Raw genomic sequence first — 19317 nt, 5'->3', positions numbered from 1 at the left:
ATATCCGGGCACTAATCAGCAGTGCAACTGCTCAGAAGACTACATTGCTATTAATAAAAAGCATTTGCAGCACTAGACAAAGCTCTGATCATTGTTGTGACTGGGGAAAGTATAAGGAAATTCCATTTGTATATATATGCTACAGATTTCACATGCTTATTTGAGTGTATGTTTGTAAATTGCTGTTGATTGAAATATTTTAATAGAAAAAGAGTGATTATCTTTGTATCCAAATTATGGCTTTGCTTTGCTTTTTTTGTCAACAAATTTAAAATCAGGGTTTCCTTTTTCAAAGGCAGTGTACCTGTAATGCAAAAAAATAATTTTAATGATTTAATATTGTAGATTTATGTAGGGAAAGTGGAATAAACAATAGCTGAAATGTTTCTTCTTTTTTAGATTTCTGTATGAATTTTATACCACTGACATTTGTTACCTGGACAGTTCAGAACCTTTTCATGTTTCAAAAATTTGACTCTTGGAAATCCTAAAATTCTCCTTGCAAGTTAGCATGCCAGAAGTCTAGCAGACTGAAAAGGGAAAGCTTTCTGCTCAAGCACCCAGACTTTAAATGAGATTGAAGTTGTATTACCTGAATGACTGCATAAATATAAACCTAAACACATGCACAGAGCAGATTGACAGTTGCTTTGCTCATCGGTGATGCCTAGTCAATGTGCACATTCTGGTAGATTTTTTGTTAAGTGTTCTTTCAGTGATCTAAGTTAAATGAAATGTGCACAAAAAATTATGACAGAACGTGTGGCAAATGGAGAATTTTTTCACTAATGTGTGGGAATGATAGTTTCTTATTTGTAATTTCCTTCACATGAGCCCCAAATGATAATATAGTTCATATAAAATTAGTTATGTTGTCAATACGGGCCTGGTACAGCTCTAGTACTTCACTAATGGATGTGTATACAGGGAGAGCAAAGAGTTTTCATTTGTAATTGCCAAGCAACTTGTGTAAAGGCTATAAGGCTGAATCCTTCCTGCTCTTTACTCAGCTTTTCCTCCTCCTAGTAGACAAGTTCCCATATTATTTGAGTTTTTGGAATCATTATTTAAGATCTGGTTTTAAGTCAGTTTCATGACTCGATTGTTGTTTAGGTTACTGGAAGATTTTTTTTCCCTAGGCTTTGAGTTTTGGATTGGTTTCTTTTTGCAGTGGCAGTTTTGGATTTGTTTTTAATAGGATTATCAAAATTTGTGTAGTTTTATTTGTGTGGTTGTTTGTTGAATGGGGCAGTTGGTTGATTTTTTTCAGAACTGATCTTCATGAGTATATCCTCAGGTGGTTTCTGTATATTTTACACATGACATATTTAAAATTAAAATTATTCTGAAACATCTCTTTCACTTTGTTGCTAATTATTTGATTGTATTTTTACAGCCAAAATAGACCAAGAGAATGAAGAGAAGTCCCTGACAGAAGCACATAAAAGGTAAGAAAGAGCAATGTAGTAAGACCTTTCTTTGAAAAATATGTGGTTTTAGCAGTTGCTGTATTAGTAGCCACCATTACTATATTTTTGAATGGAATACAAATGCACTCACAAAGAAAAGTAATATTTAGTTATTGTCAATTTTAATTTGACAATGAAAAAAGATTGAAATTTTTTAAAGAAATACTATACATTACTCCTGTCTTTCAGAAAATGCATTAAACTTATGTCAAAATAAATTCAGAGTATACCATTTAGACTAAGAGAAAACTGTTTATAATACCCCAAAATCATGGTGATTTGAGAGATATTTAGTATTTCCCAAACAATACCTATTATTCATTAGGTATTCATATAGCACATTTCCTCTGCTTATAAAATGTCCATTTTATAAAAAACAATTAAAACCTTTCTTTAATAGACTAATGAGACATATAATTAAATGTGACTTCCTTTACAGAATTGCTGATAGATCTTCAAATACCTTTGGTGGCAAAAAGCAAAAGTACTTCATTAAATTTCATTATAGATGTGTGCAGTTGAGGCAGTTTTCAAAACTGGGAACGTCACTGCATTGTACAACATGTGGTTTGTTCTGATTATTTTGGAAAGTTTTCAAGCAGCAGTGTTTAAATGGGACAGATTTTATTGGTCCCAGCAAGAGGTAAAAATATGCTGCACAGCATTTATAGCCCAAATTTAGGGAAACTTATGGTCTGTATTTGTTTTTCTTTCACTAAAAATAGCATTTTCTTTTTGTACTAGCTACAACTATCACTTAATACATACTAATGAATATATCAATTATATACTCCCAGAATTATGAAGTTTCTCAATAGGATTCCTCTAAAAAATATCACTATAAAAGTTTCTGGGTTTTACTGTGGTTTGTTAGCCATTTTGTGGCCTCAACCCCCAAATTTGCTAGCTGCAGTAATGCCACAGGTTGGTTGATGTCTTTCCTGACACGTCACATTTTTTTCTCTATTCCCTTGGGCCATGTAGTGAAGCTAGTACCTGAAAAAGAAGCCAAGAGGAGTGAGTGCCACAGGAACCTCCCTCCTTACTTGTAAGGAGATGGTAGGTCCTTGAGTGATGCCTCAGTGGTGTGGAACCATGGTGGTGTGGAAAGGGAGCATAGGAGAATCACAGACTGCTGCTTTGGGCAGGTCTGTGGTCCCTTAAGTTTCATTCCAGAATCACAGAATATTCTGAGTTGGAAGGGACCTGCAAGGATCATCGAGTCCAGCTCCTAAATGAACGGCCCATAGAGGGATCAAACCTTGCTGCTGCTAGCACAATGCTCTAACAGGCTGAGATAACATTAGGATATTGCTTTGGCTTAGTATCACACCTCTTGCTCAATAATATGAAAGGCATTCCTGACATTTCTTAGGTTTGTTTAGCTGCTCAGTTACATAATGCTTGTCTTTAAAATCTTCCTTCACAATAAAACTTTGAGAGAAGATGGCACTGTTAGGAGATTTTTGTGATCTCTGATTGCTCTTTTAAGAAAAATATTTGTCCTGTCAAAAATGGCTTTGAATACAAGTCCAAAGGTGACAGAAATATAATGACAGTGGAATCTTCAATCTGTTCAGAAATCTTGTGATTTATCACTAACTTTTGGTGTCTAATTCTCTTTCCCTTCTAATCTTTTTCCCTGGCAAGACTGGAACCATCATATCAAAAACTTTGTATTGGTTTTATTACCCTGATGGGGGAAGAAAGCAAACTGCTCCATGGATTCTTGTTTAGCTTGGTCTGTTTCTTCTGACTTGCCCTAGTTCTTTCTTCTCCCAGCTCCTTTTACACAGTTTGTCAAAGAAGAAAATTCTGCTTCATTGCTCCTCTTTTCTCTGAATATCTAGCAAGGATATTTTCTTTCTTCCTTCCATGTTGCCACTGAAATTCTTGATCAGATTAGTGGTATTTGTTAGAACACTGAAGACAACTTCACATACAGTTTTAGTATTATATGTGATTATTTCAGTAAGATTTTTAATTTAGCTTGGAAATAAAATGCTTGGGATACATTTTGGCAGGGGTGGGTGAAAAAGACGATAGGAGCTTAAGAAGCTAAATAAAAGATTAGTTTCATTTGACTAATCATAGGTAGATAGCAATGCATTGCATGACTAGATAAGCAAGTAGTGCAAGGAAAAGTGATGGATTAGATGGAGCAAAGTTAATGTGATTAATGTGCTTGGATTTTCCTTGTTGAAGTGGATGACTTCAGCCCATGTATAAGTTCAGGTCTACTGCATGGAAGCATTTCTTTAGCTTTCATTAAAAACTATGATTTTATTATTATTATTATTATTATTATTACTTCTTTGTTAGTTTGTCTCCATTAAAATACAAAAGTCCAAAAGAAAAGCTCCTGTAGCAATAACAAAAATGTTTCTGAAATGAATAATGATTCAGGGAAAATTCAGCAATGTGTATTTTAAAAAAGCTCAGTTGTGCAATAGATGAGTTGAAATGGAAAGTTAATCTTAATCACAAAATGAAGACACAGAAAATGGAATGTCTGCTCCAGGGACTCCATACAGTGTATAGCTGTTCATTTGTCACAAGTGAGAAAATGTTTAATCAGTTTTGAAATGATGTATTCTCTCTTTATTTATCGTGTTTAGTGACTTTAAGAGTGTCAGTATGTAAAGTGTTTATCCAAGGAATGGATTTCTGGCACATGGATAAAATGAAAAGTGAAATGTTTAGCTCACAATAGGCATATGTTCCAAGATCTTTCTGAGTAAGTATCCTGAGATGAGAAGAAAGCACACAGGTCTCTGTTTATCTAGCTTACGCAGGCAGACAAGGAAGGCTCCAGCCTGGTATTAACACTGAAGTGACATGGAATGTCTTCACCAAACCCCAAACAATTACATCATTTCTTTAACAATATTGATAAAGTGTAATAAGAAAGAACCTGGCACTTTCCAATTAAATCCTCATTGCTAAATGCTTGAGAAACTGTGAAATACTTGTCAAGTTAAAGCAAAAATCACTCATTTGGGGGGAGGTGAAAGTAGTAAAACAGAAAAGAGAGAGGAGGAGGGGAAAGAGATGCTTCTGTATTTTAGGAGTCCTCAGTTTGGTGTCCCTTTATCTTTTCTTCTGTTTTTATTTTTAAATTTGTAGTAATGTTCTCTGTCCCGAGACTTCTACTATAGATATGCTCTCTGTTTTTTGTATTTTCATGTACTTAGTGTTAAATATCTTTTGTCTTTTGAGATGTGATTTTACTTAAGCAGCAAGAAAAAAAATTAAGTATTATTATTTCCAGATATGCTTAATGCAATTTCAGAATGAGATAGACTTTTACCATACTATCCACAGCAAGTAGGAACTAAGATTGCAACAAAATTACTGTCCAAATAATATTACAAGTAATACCTTGTTTGCCATGCTGGGCTAAAAGGCAATAGCCACAGCAGAAATACCATTTTGCAGACTTACAATCAGAAATGAGTTAGTTAGTCCTCTTCTTGCACTTCCTTTCTGAAGAACCAATAGCTAAACAACCTGTCTGAAGTTACTAGAATCGGCATTCAGTGAAGTTGAAGGTCCTAATTCTCTGTCTTGCTACCTGAAAAGCTGAATAGCTCCAGAGGAATAGTATGTAACTTTATTACTTTTTCTTATAACACCTCACACAGTATTAAGTTTTCATCCTCATAGAAGGCTTCCAGATTCATATCTTTTTAAAAAGCAAATAAATCCAGAGTTCGTAACACTGATCTCTCTTCCACTGAAATAGTTCAGATGATCTTTTCCTTCCCCTTTATCTGCAAACATTTATATCTTCTTGGAATAACACCTTGGGAATTATTCAAAAATTTAATTAAAGATGGGGATTTTTTTTAAGTCCAAGACACAGTCAGATCATCTTCAATTTTTCCTGCTCTCGGTCTAGCAATGAAGCATTTGATTCTAAATTCAGTTCAGCAGCACTGAAAGTAGTTCAGTTACTCACATTTCATATAATCAACTCATATTCCATTCCTGTAGGAGGCAATAGATTCTAGAAATGTTAAAGAATACTAGAGATCTTTTTCCATTTTGGGGGTTTTGTTTTGTGGGGGGGGTTTTGTGTGTTTTTTTGGTTTTGTGTTGTTGTTGTTGGGTTTTGGTTTGGTTTGGTTTGGGGTTTTTTTTTTACTATTTCAGATAGTATAACCCTGCCTGAAGTGATAAGTCACAAAGTCAACTGTCCCATACTCTGGTGGTTTAAAACCATTCACCTGTTTTTCCTGATGCCTAACATGAGGAAAATACAGAAATTCCACTTGATGTCCTGGCTTTCTGTACATCACTGATTAAAAAAAAAAAAAATCCTAGAACTTAATTTATTCGTTAGTAGATCTTAGTGCATCATGAGAATATATATTTGTTTTATAAAAAGTCAAACAGAGAACTTTTTGCCTTTTGACGTAAGTATCAACTGGGGAATTTAGGATGTGTGTGGCTTGGTATGAAGTGCTCATCTCTCCATGTCTGGATATTTTTATTTGGTTTATTTTATAATTTGCTTCCATTACTTGCACATTCCAGTGATTTTTGGGCTTTTGAGTGCTTTTTGAGTGCAGCCTCCCAGGCACCTCTTCTGTTTTCAGGACTTTTATTAATCCAGTTAGAAATGTGTTGTTGCTTTCTTCTGCTGTAGCAACAAAATAGCATTAATTTTGAAGAGAAATGTTTACCTTTAAATTGCCTGGAAAAAACCCCAGTATTCTTGACACAAAACTCTTTGCAGACTTCCATTGACATCAATGAACGTGAGAACTTGGGGAGGAACAAAGGTTTACACCTGCTTATGAGCTGACAAGTTGATGACATTTAGAGAAATAGCAGACAGTATGGTACAATGGCACTGCTGAAAAGCAGCACCTCGAAATGTAGCACCTAAGTCTGGTAATCCTTTAAAACATTAAATGTTCCTCCCACCTCGCTACCCTCCACACAATGTTTTGGATTGTTTCCAAAAGTGAACTATAAAGTTAAAGTGAAAATTGAGTTAATCATGGAAATAAACTGGTGAAAAGCTTAGAATGGAAGAGGTATGTAGTTAAAAAAAAGAAAAACAGAAGAAAACTTTAAACTGAAAGGCAAGAATATGTTATTGGACTCTGTCTTTCACTACTCTTTGGCCATTCATCTATTGTTGGTTGCTTCACTGTTATGTCTATTTCTCACTGTGTGGCTCCCAGCATGTAGGCTGGAATTGCTAAGGGTAATACATTTCAGCCCGTAGGTATACATTAGTTGGATCAGCAAAAAGTAAATACTTGCTGAGCAGAGGAAATGTGTATAGAAAAAGCTTACAGACTGTTAAACAGTTTGGATCATTCTAGTTTAGTATCCTGTCTCTGACAAAATATCAGGACCAGTTGATATGCAGTAATGGAAACTTAGTCAGCAGTTCGGTTTTGTCAGAAATTCTCTTCTAAAATATGCGTAATTGGTCTTATCCTGGAAGATGAAGTCCTTGTCCTTTTCTGAAAATATTTGCCAAGTGACACAAGTCCTTAACCATTTAGATGACTGATTTTTACCTGTAAGAGCATTATCTTTTCTTTTAAAAATTTTGGCCTACTTGCTTTGAAAAATTATTTTATTGGTTTGAAATTAGTTTGCATTTAAAGGCATTCAGTGCTAGTATGAACAAATGGTAATACAACTCCTAACAGTCTGGGGTACAATTCAGAGATCTAATATTCTGCAATGTAAACTGATTTTTATGCAACTTTTTCTAAAGTTCATGTAGAGGGTTTAATATTAGATCTTACAGAAAAAGATAAAATTTAAGTTGCAACTACAGTTACATGGCTAAATAGCATTGATAACAACACAGCTAACACCCTAATAATAATATAGTTAAAATAACTTGGATCTGATCAACCCACAACTAATGCTCTGGCGTTAGACTGAGAATTAAAAAAGAGGAAAGAATAGAAGAACCATGTAGATAATAAAATTAGTGGGGAAAAAATACATGAATTAAAGTCTTTCAATGTGTCACTTTTTTTGGCTTGCAGTTTATGTTCAGCAGGTGGTTTCACTGAGTAGCCCTCAAAAATTCAAGATATTCCTCTTGAGCTGTTGCAGCTGAAGTAAAAGACTTGTGTGCATGTGTGTATGTGGGATTAGCTCCAGTGCCTCTCTTTGTGCATCAGCTTCTGATTATGTTCAGCAGGACTTTTCTTTCATCATATTGCCTACCTGAGCTGTTTGGTTAGATTGTCTCCTAAGACCTTCGTAGTCAATGTTTGCATCTGCTAGGGCTGTGACTTCAATGTGGATAACGCGTCTCTTTTACGCTCTTACTCCAGTGATTTGCCACTGGAGTTGTTCCTTTCTTCCTTGTTGCATGTTACGATTTACTTTAAGTATTAAAATATTATGTTGCTGTTGTCATGTATATGCAAATAGAAAAGCAGAACGTCAGGGATGGGATTTAATTAGGTCATCACTGCCGTATTAACTCATCTGGGAACTATCCAGTAATAATCTGTACAATATAGGTCATTCCTTCCATAACAATTTCCAGCTGATGGAAGGCTGCCATCCACAAACCAATCCACGATATAGGGATTGCTTCAGCCTACTGCTGAAACTCCACTGTGCTCCTCATATATGGAGATTAGGTGACTAGGAAAAAAGCATTGTCTGTTTGCTCTTCCTCGCTTTGTTCCTCTGCCTCATTGCCTGTTTCTTGACCGCTTTAACAAGCTAGTTCAGAAACAGCTTTACTGGGCCAGATCCCTGTCTTAAATGGGGGCTTCTCATGAGATAACCGCACCCACTTCTTTTCTCAGCTGCTGCCTGAAAAATAGTTCTACCTTAATCAGTCTGTGGAGGAGGTAAAAATTTCCTGCTTCACCCCGAAGAAAACAATTAGGGTGTGGTCACCCCAGACCAAAAACACAGCGAAGCTTCCTTGGAAGGGATGGGAACAGCTCCTCCAGACATGAGATAGTTTTTTTTAGGCCAATGGATTATGGTTTGTCTAGCTGTACTTGGATATGTGAATCTTGATGATTCACAAATGGAGAGTTGATATGGTTATTTAATACAATATTTCTAGTCATTCCAATGGCTGCCACCTTTTCATTTAGACAATCCTTATAAAAAATGCTGCCCATTTTCTGTACTCATCTACACAAAAATTCTTTCACTTCTATGAAGAGAATATATTGGGATAACTTGAGACTTGAATCTTAAGTGCTTAACATTTGAAAAATGCAAATACCTTTCCAACCTGACAGTTTATCAAGACAGATTTTGAAGTCTTTCAATTTTCTTTCATAGGATTTTGTCATAATTGACTCTAAGAATATGAAAGCCCACGTGAACAGTTCTGTTTTTAGCAAAGGATCAATTTCTTCTATTCATAGTTGTGCCGGCCATAATGATATGAGTGGATGCATGTTAAGGAGAGAGCTCTTGCACAATGAATTAAGTAAGCTCTTGCACAATGCTCTCCATAGCAACCACAAAGGGTTAAGGTGAAACTGCATCAAAAGACCTTTAAAATGCTAGGATGTTCTATAACACCCAAGTATTTCAGACCATTTTTTGTCAATAAAGATTACAATTTCAAAGAATAGAAACTTAAACTGAAACCTAAGTTTGACTTAAGCACCAAAACAGAATTATTATGATTATGCCAAAAAAAACCCCTTTCCATTAATTTCACTTGCTGTATTTAGAGTGTATTTTTTGTCAAGGCATATATATAAAATTTTATCTATGATGAATTATATTAATATGTATCTGTGCTGTATTATATGTAAAATTAACTCATCTTAAGATGAGGTAATCTTAGGTAAACTTGAAATTTTGTAAAGCCTATGTGTGGTTTCTCTCTAGATATCCAAATAACCTGTTCTACATTTAAGAAAAATTATTATTCCCTTACATTATTATTATTATTTTCTTAGATAACCCTGAGCTTTCTTCTTCATGCATTTTAGTTATAAAAATGAGCCACACCATGGGAGCAGGCAGGTTACAAGAATGAGGCTGTAATCAGTAAACTGAAAAACCATGATAAGCTTTTAACATAGTACTTAGTGCACAACAGTTCTGCACTACTTCCATATGTAATTATAACCTTTTTAAGTAATAATGCTTGCTTAGAAGGCCTCCAATGAACATGAGGAGTGTTAATGGAAAGATCTGAAGTCAAATTGGGTTTTCACATGAGCGTTTTAGCTGTTTCTTACAGCATTGAGGGCAGCAGCTTTTGTCAGACCACTGCTCTTGAAATTCATTCTACCACTGTATTCTTTTTCTAACAGCAACATGTTATTTCCTCAAGTTCAACCAGCCAAGGGTTATTTAATATGTTTGAAGCTCACATGTTTGTCTTTTTAAGAGAGAAAAATAGTTTTCTCTTGGATATGTTACTGGGCCTGACTCTCCAGTGCACAAAATTACATGGTATTGTTTTATACATGCTCATATTCCTGTGTCTAGCTTAGCACGTATGTCTGGAGCAGCTTAGCTGGCAGGCATGGGCATGATATCCATGGTAACAGGAATTAAAAACGTTGAAGTCCAAGATAGAGAGCCTATACATTTATTCAAAGTATTCAGGTAACAATGGGTTGCAGCTAACAGCAATGCATCTATGGAACTTTACCTCAAGCCAAGGTTTTGGGAGAAAGTTTGAACTGATTTAAAATTGTCATTTTAAAATTACATGGAAAAAGCATAGGCAACTTAAAAATTAATTTGAAGAGTCATGCTAAAAGATGCTTGATTTTTTTTTTTTTCTTGGAGTGGCCTGTTAGAATACAAATGCCAGAGGCAAAAAAAGACACAAAGTTAGTTCCATTTCTAATGTATTATCTCAATTCAAATTTTATTCTGAATAATATTCTTGAATGGAAATATGACCTTTAAATATTCACAGCAGAATTTAGGTTCATATAAACCCCAGTTACTGGGTGAGATGTAGCTGATAAATGCTTTACACATGATACAATGAAGGTAGCAAAATTTCCTCTAACCTACATTTCCTGACCTTTGGTTTTCAAATCAAAGGCTGGAAATCTGACTCAGTATATGCAAAATGGCTTTTTCAGCTCAGTATTTTTTTTGTCACCAGATAAGTTCAATTTGCCAAGATAGCTCACACCTGATAAAATTTAGCACCTAATCCTATGCCATCTTGGATAAAAGATGGCATTGTTGTATCAGTGGGGCACTTGTTTACATCAGAATAATGCAAAAAAACCCCCAGAAATCAACCCAAACCCAACTCAAACATACAGAGGGACCAGGTTGTAGCCTGTTGTTTTAGAGATTAATGAGAATAAAAATACAAATTTAAAAAAAAATTAAACCAGTGAGGGAAGATCTTGCAGAATGCTTTTTAAATGTAGTATTAACTCTGATCCCTGATAGCGTAATATTTCCAGAAGATATAAGCAACAAGAATTGATTAGGCAAATTTCATCATACCCAACCAATATACCTTAATATAGACCTGATAAAAATATATTTGAAAATAAAGATTTTGAAAGTCTCAGTGCTCACATTTACCTTTCAACAAAAGTAAAATTAATTTAGTTATGGCCATTTTATTTTGCTGCTTTGCAACCTGCTGTTATGAGGCACTTTGTTCCTGAAAGACAGAAATAAATTGTCTCCCATTGAATTAAGTAAATAGAAGGATCTGGAATAACAGTTTAAATTAAGGCTGAAATGGCAACCTATTTTGTGAAGGGTTTATTCACTGTTAACACCACATAATCAATCTTCCTAAAATTTTCTCTTTCCCAGAATGTTTAAGTGCAAAGCTATAGTCCTAATACCTATTGAAGTTAGCAGTCTGTGTCACAGTATATGCTCTCTACTACGTAACAGCATTCAGTTACAAGGTCTGCTGCCATTAGCATAAAATATGGAAGCTCTGCATTTGTGTTACTAATAATTATGTAAAACTGATAATATTGGTCACTGTAGAAGATCATTAAAGTTGTAAAGCATTCCTAGTAGTGGAAGGGAGCGTGTTAAAATTCTCATGAACAAGACAGTCTGGCCTGTCAAAACATAATTTTCTGGTTTTAATATTGGATGTTTTTGGGGGGGGGTTTGGTTTGGTTTTTTTCTGTTACTGAAGCTGCTAATTTTCATATGTTTGAAGCAATAAAAAACGTTTCTGTTTAATACGAATTAATAGGAGGCAAGGGACCAGGCATGAGGGAAATGACTTAGGATTCAAAACATTGCAAATGTTTGGCAGGTTTTTTTTAGAGGGAAAGAAAAATCTCTTGAGACATTTGTTTTCTAAGGAACAATATTACAAAATACATAGTTGCACAATATAAATTGGCAAATGAAAGAAGAGATTAATGATTCTGGCAGCTAGTTTAAGCTGGCATATTATCTCAACTTTCTTTTTATTATAAGAAAGTTACTTTTCTTCCTTTCTAAAAAACGGGGAAATAAAAGGACAAGAAGAAATTTCTTCCAGCATTTAGGTACTAGATATCTTGAATTTCACTTATAATTATGCAGAACAAAATAGAGCAGTGAGGAGAGGAAATTACTCTTTTTTAAAAAGAAAAAAAAGGTGAATAAAGTGATGTAAAGTTATAGTGCAGAGAAGGACGCTAAACAAAATAAATCACTAGAAAATTACAGCCTTCATAGAATGCTGTGTATATAAAGTTTCCTAACAGTCTTGTGCTATCTTAGTCATCAGGATGCTGGTACTCTTTTATTTTACATAATTTTGTGTGACCTTGTTGAACTGGTTGATATTCTGTCTGAAGATTACTCTTACTTTCAGATATTGAATACATTAAGAAAATAGATACAAAGCCTTGGCCTCTTTATAAAACAATCAAATACTAATATGATGATTCAAATTGTTAGCATCCAGGAAGCAAATACTGTTACCTGTATATTGTACTCACCTTCCATATGTAGTCAACATTCCAGGATCAACACTGTGAACAGGCTTACATGCCCATCAACTCAGTTTGGCTTTAAATAAGACTCATGTCAGATTTAAAGTAGTAGGAGGTGCATGTTGTCATTTCTTTCCCTTTTAACTTCTTTCTTTTGGTAGCATGTGCTTAGTTCTAAATTTTATTTGTGAATTTAATTGAACTAAAATGTACTTTAGTAGCTTCAGCCTGATCTATAACTGCTTCTGAAATACAACTGCTTCCCAAAAGTAACGGGTTACACCATTTGCACTAACTGTTCTGAATCGCTCATGTATGTAAGTGATGCTTAGAGATTTATAAAGCCAAAACAGAAAAGAATATCCACGTTCAAATTTCAAGTCTGTTAAACAGTGCAGAATAGAAACACTTTTTTCTGCTTTTAAATCCACATTGCAGCAAATCTTTATCCTTGTGATAAAGGTGATTTAGTTTGCTGCATGGGGAAACCAGACGTGTGTTTGTGCATGTGTTCAGCATTTCTCAGAAAGGTCAGCCAGGGCGTGTCTGTATCTACAGTTACTTTGCCATTTGTTTGGCCAAGGAAGCCTGATCAAATAATGCTGAGATGAAACTACTGCTGTCTTAGTATTGTTGATTTGCTTTTGTACATAATTATAAACCAGCCAATGCATCCCAGACCATGGGCTTGAATTGGAATTATTGTCTGCAACTTTTTGCTAGCTGTTTTCAGAATGGAATGGGAAAAAAGCTGAATAATCCATAGCTGCTCTTAAAATATTCCTAATGGATCAGATCTATTAGCTAGTATTGCTGTCAATGAGCCATTTGCAATGTGAATAGCTTCTTTTCTTTTTCATATGATTAATTTTGGTTTGGCTGTTAGGACAACCATTCCTTTCTTCCCTCCAAATAGAAAAATCACTTTCATGGACTCATAGTTATACTCAAGGGAGCACACATAAAAGTCCAGTGATTCATTCATCAAATTTCCACATTTGAGTAAGCAGTGAGTTCAGACATCAGTCTGAAGTGATTCTTCTGAATTACCCAAACACTTGAACCAAAGATATTAGAAGACTACAAAGGAAGAAAAGGAACTCACCATCTTTCCAGATCTTATTTCCTTCCTTAATTGTCCAAGATGAGCAACTCTTCCATTGTTTTGAGAAAGATGATGTTATTTAATTCTTCTTCAGGGCCAGCATGAAGGATATGAAGCCCAGTCTGAAACCTGTTTAAAGATTTCTGGCTTTTGCCATGTCAGGGTAAGATGGTAGTGTGAACATTACCGTCTTATTTTTAATCATGCTTGAAAAGTCAGGCTGCTTGAAGCAAAGGCAGTGACCTTCTTTACCTCTTTTAATCCCTGAAACTAAGTTGCATGCCCTTCTTTCCCTCTTCCGTGACTCAAAGATCTTCTCTAATGCACATTCTTTTCATTTAATACTCTCAGAAAAAGTATGGATAAGCATGAACCTTTTCACTTGAGAAATGGGCACTAAACAAGCTTTGCAATACTTGTTTCAAAATAAATGTTTCATTTTGCAGATAGATGAAATGAAATTCAAACAGGTCAGGTGAGTTTTCCAAGGTTGTATGATGCAGAAATTAATTTGAGTGTAGGAACAAAAGGCTTGTGATAGCTAGTCCAGTACTTGATTCAAAATGTCTATGTGATGCACAGTTAAGAATAGTAACAATAGTATTTGCAGATATTTTGTTTCACAATCTGCTAAAGAATGAACAGGAAAAATTGAATGGCTTCTCCCAGAGAAAAGCACCAGAGATATTGAAGATATTTACTGCCTGGATGAAGTCTGAAAGGATTGTATCTAGTCTTGGGGCTATGGCAATGTCATCCAAATTTCTCTTTGTATTTAAAATGCATGTCCCCACCTGGAATCAGCTTTGAGATATGTCTAGTTTGACATATGTAAACATTTCCAAATCAAATATTTAAAGACCATGGTAACAGAAAGGATTTATTGCTGTCCATGTTTTATTATTTGATGCATTTGGATTGGCTTTATTTGCTTAGTCTTTCATGTATGAATTGTGCTATTTTGTCTTGTACTACAAAAATGACACCATCAAATGTAAAGCAAGCAGGTTTCCATATGTCTTCTAAATGAACTTTAATTCTAAAGAAGAGTAGACCTCTCTGGTTGGGAAAAAATATAGCAACTGTCTTGACTGTTTGATCTGCATGTATAAAAAAGAATATTTAATTCGTGGAGATTTATGCCCTGAAGTATTATTGTGTTGCAGCTGATGTCTTGTGCATTGTTACTGGGCATTAGAAAGGTGTGACATACTAACAATGACAACCTGCTATGCTGCTGCTGTTTCACATTTCACAGACAGCTAATTTTCTGTACCTCCCAAACTAACTGCTAGGGAGTCAAGCAACCTGTATGAGCATTTCTCTGCTTTCTATAAACCTAGTAATTATGTTACAGCTGTTAGACACAGCTGTATGAATGTGTAAGTTTGCAGTGGTGATACAAGTAGTCCTCAGGGAGGTTTTCAGTCACCAGAGAAAAAACACTGATTATCTCCTCCTGCTCTCAGAGGATAGTTGGAATAATGGAAGAGCAGTGGAAATCTTTGCATCTCTAACAGGTGTTAGTGCTGTTTATATATATATTTATTTTTTAATTGAGCATTTTCTTATACAGTATGAATTTTGTTTGGCCTCCTGTTTCTTGGGATGTTTTCCTGTGATGGAATTCTTGTTCATTATCTCATATATTAAAGCATTACTTCGGAGGGCCATTCACTGTCAAATTCTTTTCTCATCATTGTCATTTGCAAAATGTTTTGAAGACACATTTCTCAAAACAAGATTTTTTATATGAAATTCTTTCTCTGTTTTGTGAGTCATTAACAGACTTCATTCAAAGAGCTTCTTCAAAAATAAGTCATTGACTCAGCTGATGCCCCAAGAGTTCTCTCTTCTTCTTTATTCTACACGTTCCTCCAAAAATTGTCAGTTCATTCTGAAAATTCAAATGAGCCTTTGATGGGATTTCCACACTACCCAGGTGCAGAGCTGTAAGTCTGGGGGAAGAGACTGGGAGAAAAAAATACCTCCCTGATAATATTTGCAGTCTTGCAAAAAGTTGAAAATATGTGACGATAAGAAGAAGTTTACAACAATGCAGCTTACTGCAATGTCAGAGATACACTTTTTGAGTGATTCTGTGGAATCAAAGGATAGATGATAAATATCTTTACCATTATAAAACTGTGGGGAAAATATAAACAAGTAAAATTGAGTATTTTAATCAGTAATATTAATCATTAATAAATCACTTGAAAAAACAATACCCAAACCAAGCCCACAACAGAACCCAGCCAAAAAAAGGGGAAAAAAAAAAAAGGGCATTTGTTGACCAAACACTGAGTTACAGAACAGAGTGCTGTGGTAGGCTGAGGAAGCTGAGCAAATGACATGATCAGGTAAGGTGGCATTTGAGTATCAATGTCATAGGTAAAAAACGAGGATGTTTTCTGTATTTTTATGTGCTACATCTTTGTTGCTCAACATCTTCACTTTGCTTCAGCAGATACATTTTTTTAGGAGAAAAAATGTAATGTAAAATTTAGTTGATAAATTGGTGTTAAATTTTTAAGATACAGGCTTTTTTATTCAGCATTATTACAATATACATAGATGCTTATTTTTCAGGTTGGTCAAAACAACTGGAATATTCAGGTTTGAGAATTAGGGTAAACACTTTCTTACAGAATTTGTGAGAATGACCCTTTTGAATGGTTGAATCTCTCTATGTTATTTTCACCATCATAACCCATAAATGAAGATATAAATTTCTCTGACTAAAGTTACATTTCCATCCATTTAGCTGGGATTGGATTTTCCCCCATAATTAAAGTGATGAGAATTGTGATGTATGATTGAGAGAAAATTGTCATAGGAGTCAATGAATAGTGATAGATCAGTGAGCAAAGCACATACAATTATATTTCAAATGAGATTTTTCTACTGCAGTTTTCATAAAATGAGCAATTCTTCAGTGGCTTGCATGCTTAGCTTCAGATCAAGAAAACATTCTTAAAATCTCCAATATTTACAAAATGTATAGTGAAAAAAACAAATGAAATAACAGTTAACCAAGCAATATTTTTATAAATAATTATTCTGTACCTTCCTGTGACATTCCTGAAATAAAATAGAAGCAATTCATACTCAGAAATACATTAAATTTTAGTTGCAGTCACAGTCTTCACTCAGTGTGGGAAATATGATCTTTGCTTTTCAGGAGTAGCTTTTACTTGAGGAGTAGCTTATGTGTTTGCTGCACTAGTTTGACTCTTGCTGTGCTCAGAAGAGATTGTTGGATTGTTGTGGTGGAGTCACAATGGGCACCTGTTTTCTAGCACAGCTGCTTCTGGGCCAAGTTTTCATACATACAAAAAATGTATCCATTTTTTGTTTAGTATAAAGCAGATTTGAGTTTTAATATTTCTGCGTAGTCTCCACCCTAAGCTACTGTGTTGTAGCACAGATATAACAGGACTTGGAGAAGTTTATTTACAGTCCTTTATGGGCTTTGACTCTGTGTTTTGAAAACAGCTTTATACACAACAGAAAAGCAGTATATGGGTGGGTGTGGATATCTGGATTTGCACGGCTTTGGACAGTGCGTTCATTTTAGCTTTTGAAATGGAAAATGCTTTGGTCAAAACTAGAAACTGTGATAAATCCCAGATCCCGACTTTACTGAAGAATCATCTTACATTGTGTACCTACTTGTATATGAAGAGCTCAGAACTGTTATGTTTTTGTATTCTTTTATTTTAGATCTACTACCAAGAATAATTAAATACTATGTCAGTGTCAAGTAAAAAAAAAATATATGGGTAAAACATCTATGGGTACTGAAGCATTTGCTGTTTCTGCTTTCTTTGACAGCTTTTTGGAAACTACAGCCTATTTCTGTATGAAACCAAAAATGGGCGAGAAGGAGGTGTCCCCACATTCTTTCTTCAGTATTTGGCATGAATTCAGTTCTGACTTCAAAGACTTCTGGAAGAAGGAAAACAAACTTATTCTTCAAGAAAGGTACATTTGTTTGTTTGTTCAAAGGCTTTTCTCAAAGAATGTTATTGGGAGCAATCACACAGAAACCAGTCAGCCACACTTCATTAGCACACAGCCTACTGAATGCCTTTTGGAGTTTTCTCAGGTTTTGTTTTTTTAACAGATCATGACACCCACCCCCACCACCCTCAAGCCTCCAGTCATCCTAATTTTTCAATAGGATTTTAATACCAGTTTGTGCTAAAGTTTTTTGGGTCTATTACCCAAATGAACAGTGGTTTTGGCAAAGCATGTAACTGCTATGCTACTATGAATCCAAGGAATGGAAGACTTGTTTTAGGCCTGAACGTTGATTCAAGATTTTCATTAGCATATTCAGTCAAAGAAAGTAAAGGCATTAAGACATGGCATATTGTAAATATTTGTTTGACGATGTTGGGAAAAAGACAGGAGGAGTAAGTCAATTAACCCTGTGTTAAAAAAAGACTCAGACTGAATTGTATTGCAAATCACAGCCCAGGTGATGGGGTACACAAGAGCAAGTGTGGTATAATACAACATAAAGAAATGAGACAGTAGCTTTGAAAAATCAGCCACGGTGTCTGGTCCACTCTGTTTTAGAATAGTTATGAAGTCTGTACTCATCTGCATGCATATAGTCCATTGTGGTTACCCTTTGTTTATAAAAATTGTGCCAAGAACTAATCAGTTGTTTAAAAAGTAATAAATGCCATGTAAGGAAAAATTAAGCAAATACAAACATGTAAATCCTAAGCGTTGTTATATAATTTTACAACTGTTAGCAGCTTGAGTTGAAGCTACACCTGAGCCTAAACATTGATGGGATTGAAGCTTTAGATTAATTAAGTTAGAGACTTCAGCCTGTAATTGGGTAAATTGACAAGAACAGGCCCTTTTTCCTAGTGTACTCATCCTATGTAATTGTCACAAACATCTGACTACTGGTTTAGACAGTTACTGAAAACTTTCCTGAGGCACCTATATAGTCAGTGTCATGTATACCATACATATTTGCTGTAAGTGGGTACATTTCGGAACAAGAAGTCTCACAGTGAAAAAAAATGGATTCTGCTACTATAGCAAGAGCGCGGTGCAAAAGTTAACACAGTACAGAAGATCTCTGGGGATCTATTTCATTTTACTGACTATCTGAATTAATTTTATGTAATTAAGTATATCTCTTTGAAACTGATTTGACAGTTAAACAATATCTTTGGTTTCCTATGCAGGGATTTAGCTGCTTAGTTAATACAGGTTAATTAAGTCCTGTATATTTTATAGAAAAGGATTTAAGAAAAATGTCCTTTTATTTCAAAATACTAAGCTATTAATAAAAAATCCTCCAGAGGATTCTCACTGCAAAATCGTTTTCTTTAAAAGACATTAACCAAATTAGCACAAAATTTCTTCCTCCTTAAACATCTAAAGCTTAAGAGATGAATGGGATTGAGATACAATCATTTGACCCTCCCTGAGTTCAATGTATGTGTATCCTAAGAGCATGTGTTGAAGCAGCAGAGAAAAAAAGTTGTGTGCTACCTCGTCCCTTCTAGGGCAAGGTTGATTTTAGCCTGAAAGGAGCTGAACGTGTATAACCTACAAAATAGTTGCAGGTGCAAGATGTGACAGGGAAGGGAAAGGGCAGTGAGAAGGACTTACAGTAGGAAAGGAAACTGGGAGATCTCTTGGAAGAACAGCAGGGAGACTGTTGCTCAAACCCAGACTCTGAACTGGTGGTTGAAGAAAGCATTCCCAGGGGGACAGACAGGACTGTGTAACTTCAGTCCAGGAAGTCACTGAGATTAAGACTGAAAATAATACATCTTGAAAATCACAAGTAGATTTTTGG

General features: G+C 35.0%; 1 protein-coding gene across 1 annotated transcript in view; it reads left to right on the top strand.

Moving 5' to 3' along the window:
• FMN2 (formin 2) overlaps positions 1-19317 on the top strand; it is a 154474-nt gene that overhangs the window by 118912 nt on the left and 16245 nt on the right. Inside the window, exons 15-16 of the mRNA XM_063390397.1 lie at positions 1397-1448; positions 17319-17468. Of these exons, the coding sequence (XP_063246467.1) occupies positions 1397-1448; positions 17319-17468 (202 nt within the window). The remainder of the gene's footprint in view (positions 1-1396; positions 1449-17318; positions 17469-19317) is intronic.

Source organism: Prinia subflava, chromosome 2, assembly GCF_021018805.1.
Source record: "Prinia subflava isolate CZ2003 ecotype Zambia chromosome 2, Cam_Psub_1.2, whole genome shotgun sequence".
NCBI lineage: Eukaryota > Metazoa > Chordata > Aves > Passeriformes > Cisticolidae > Prinia > Prinia subflava.
Note: the sequence above shows the minus strand (reverse complement) of the source record. Positions and strands in the feature narration are given on the sequence as shown.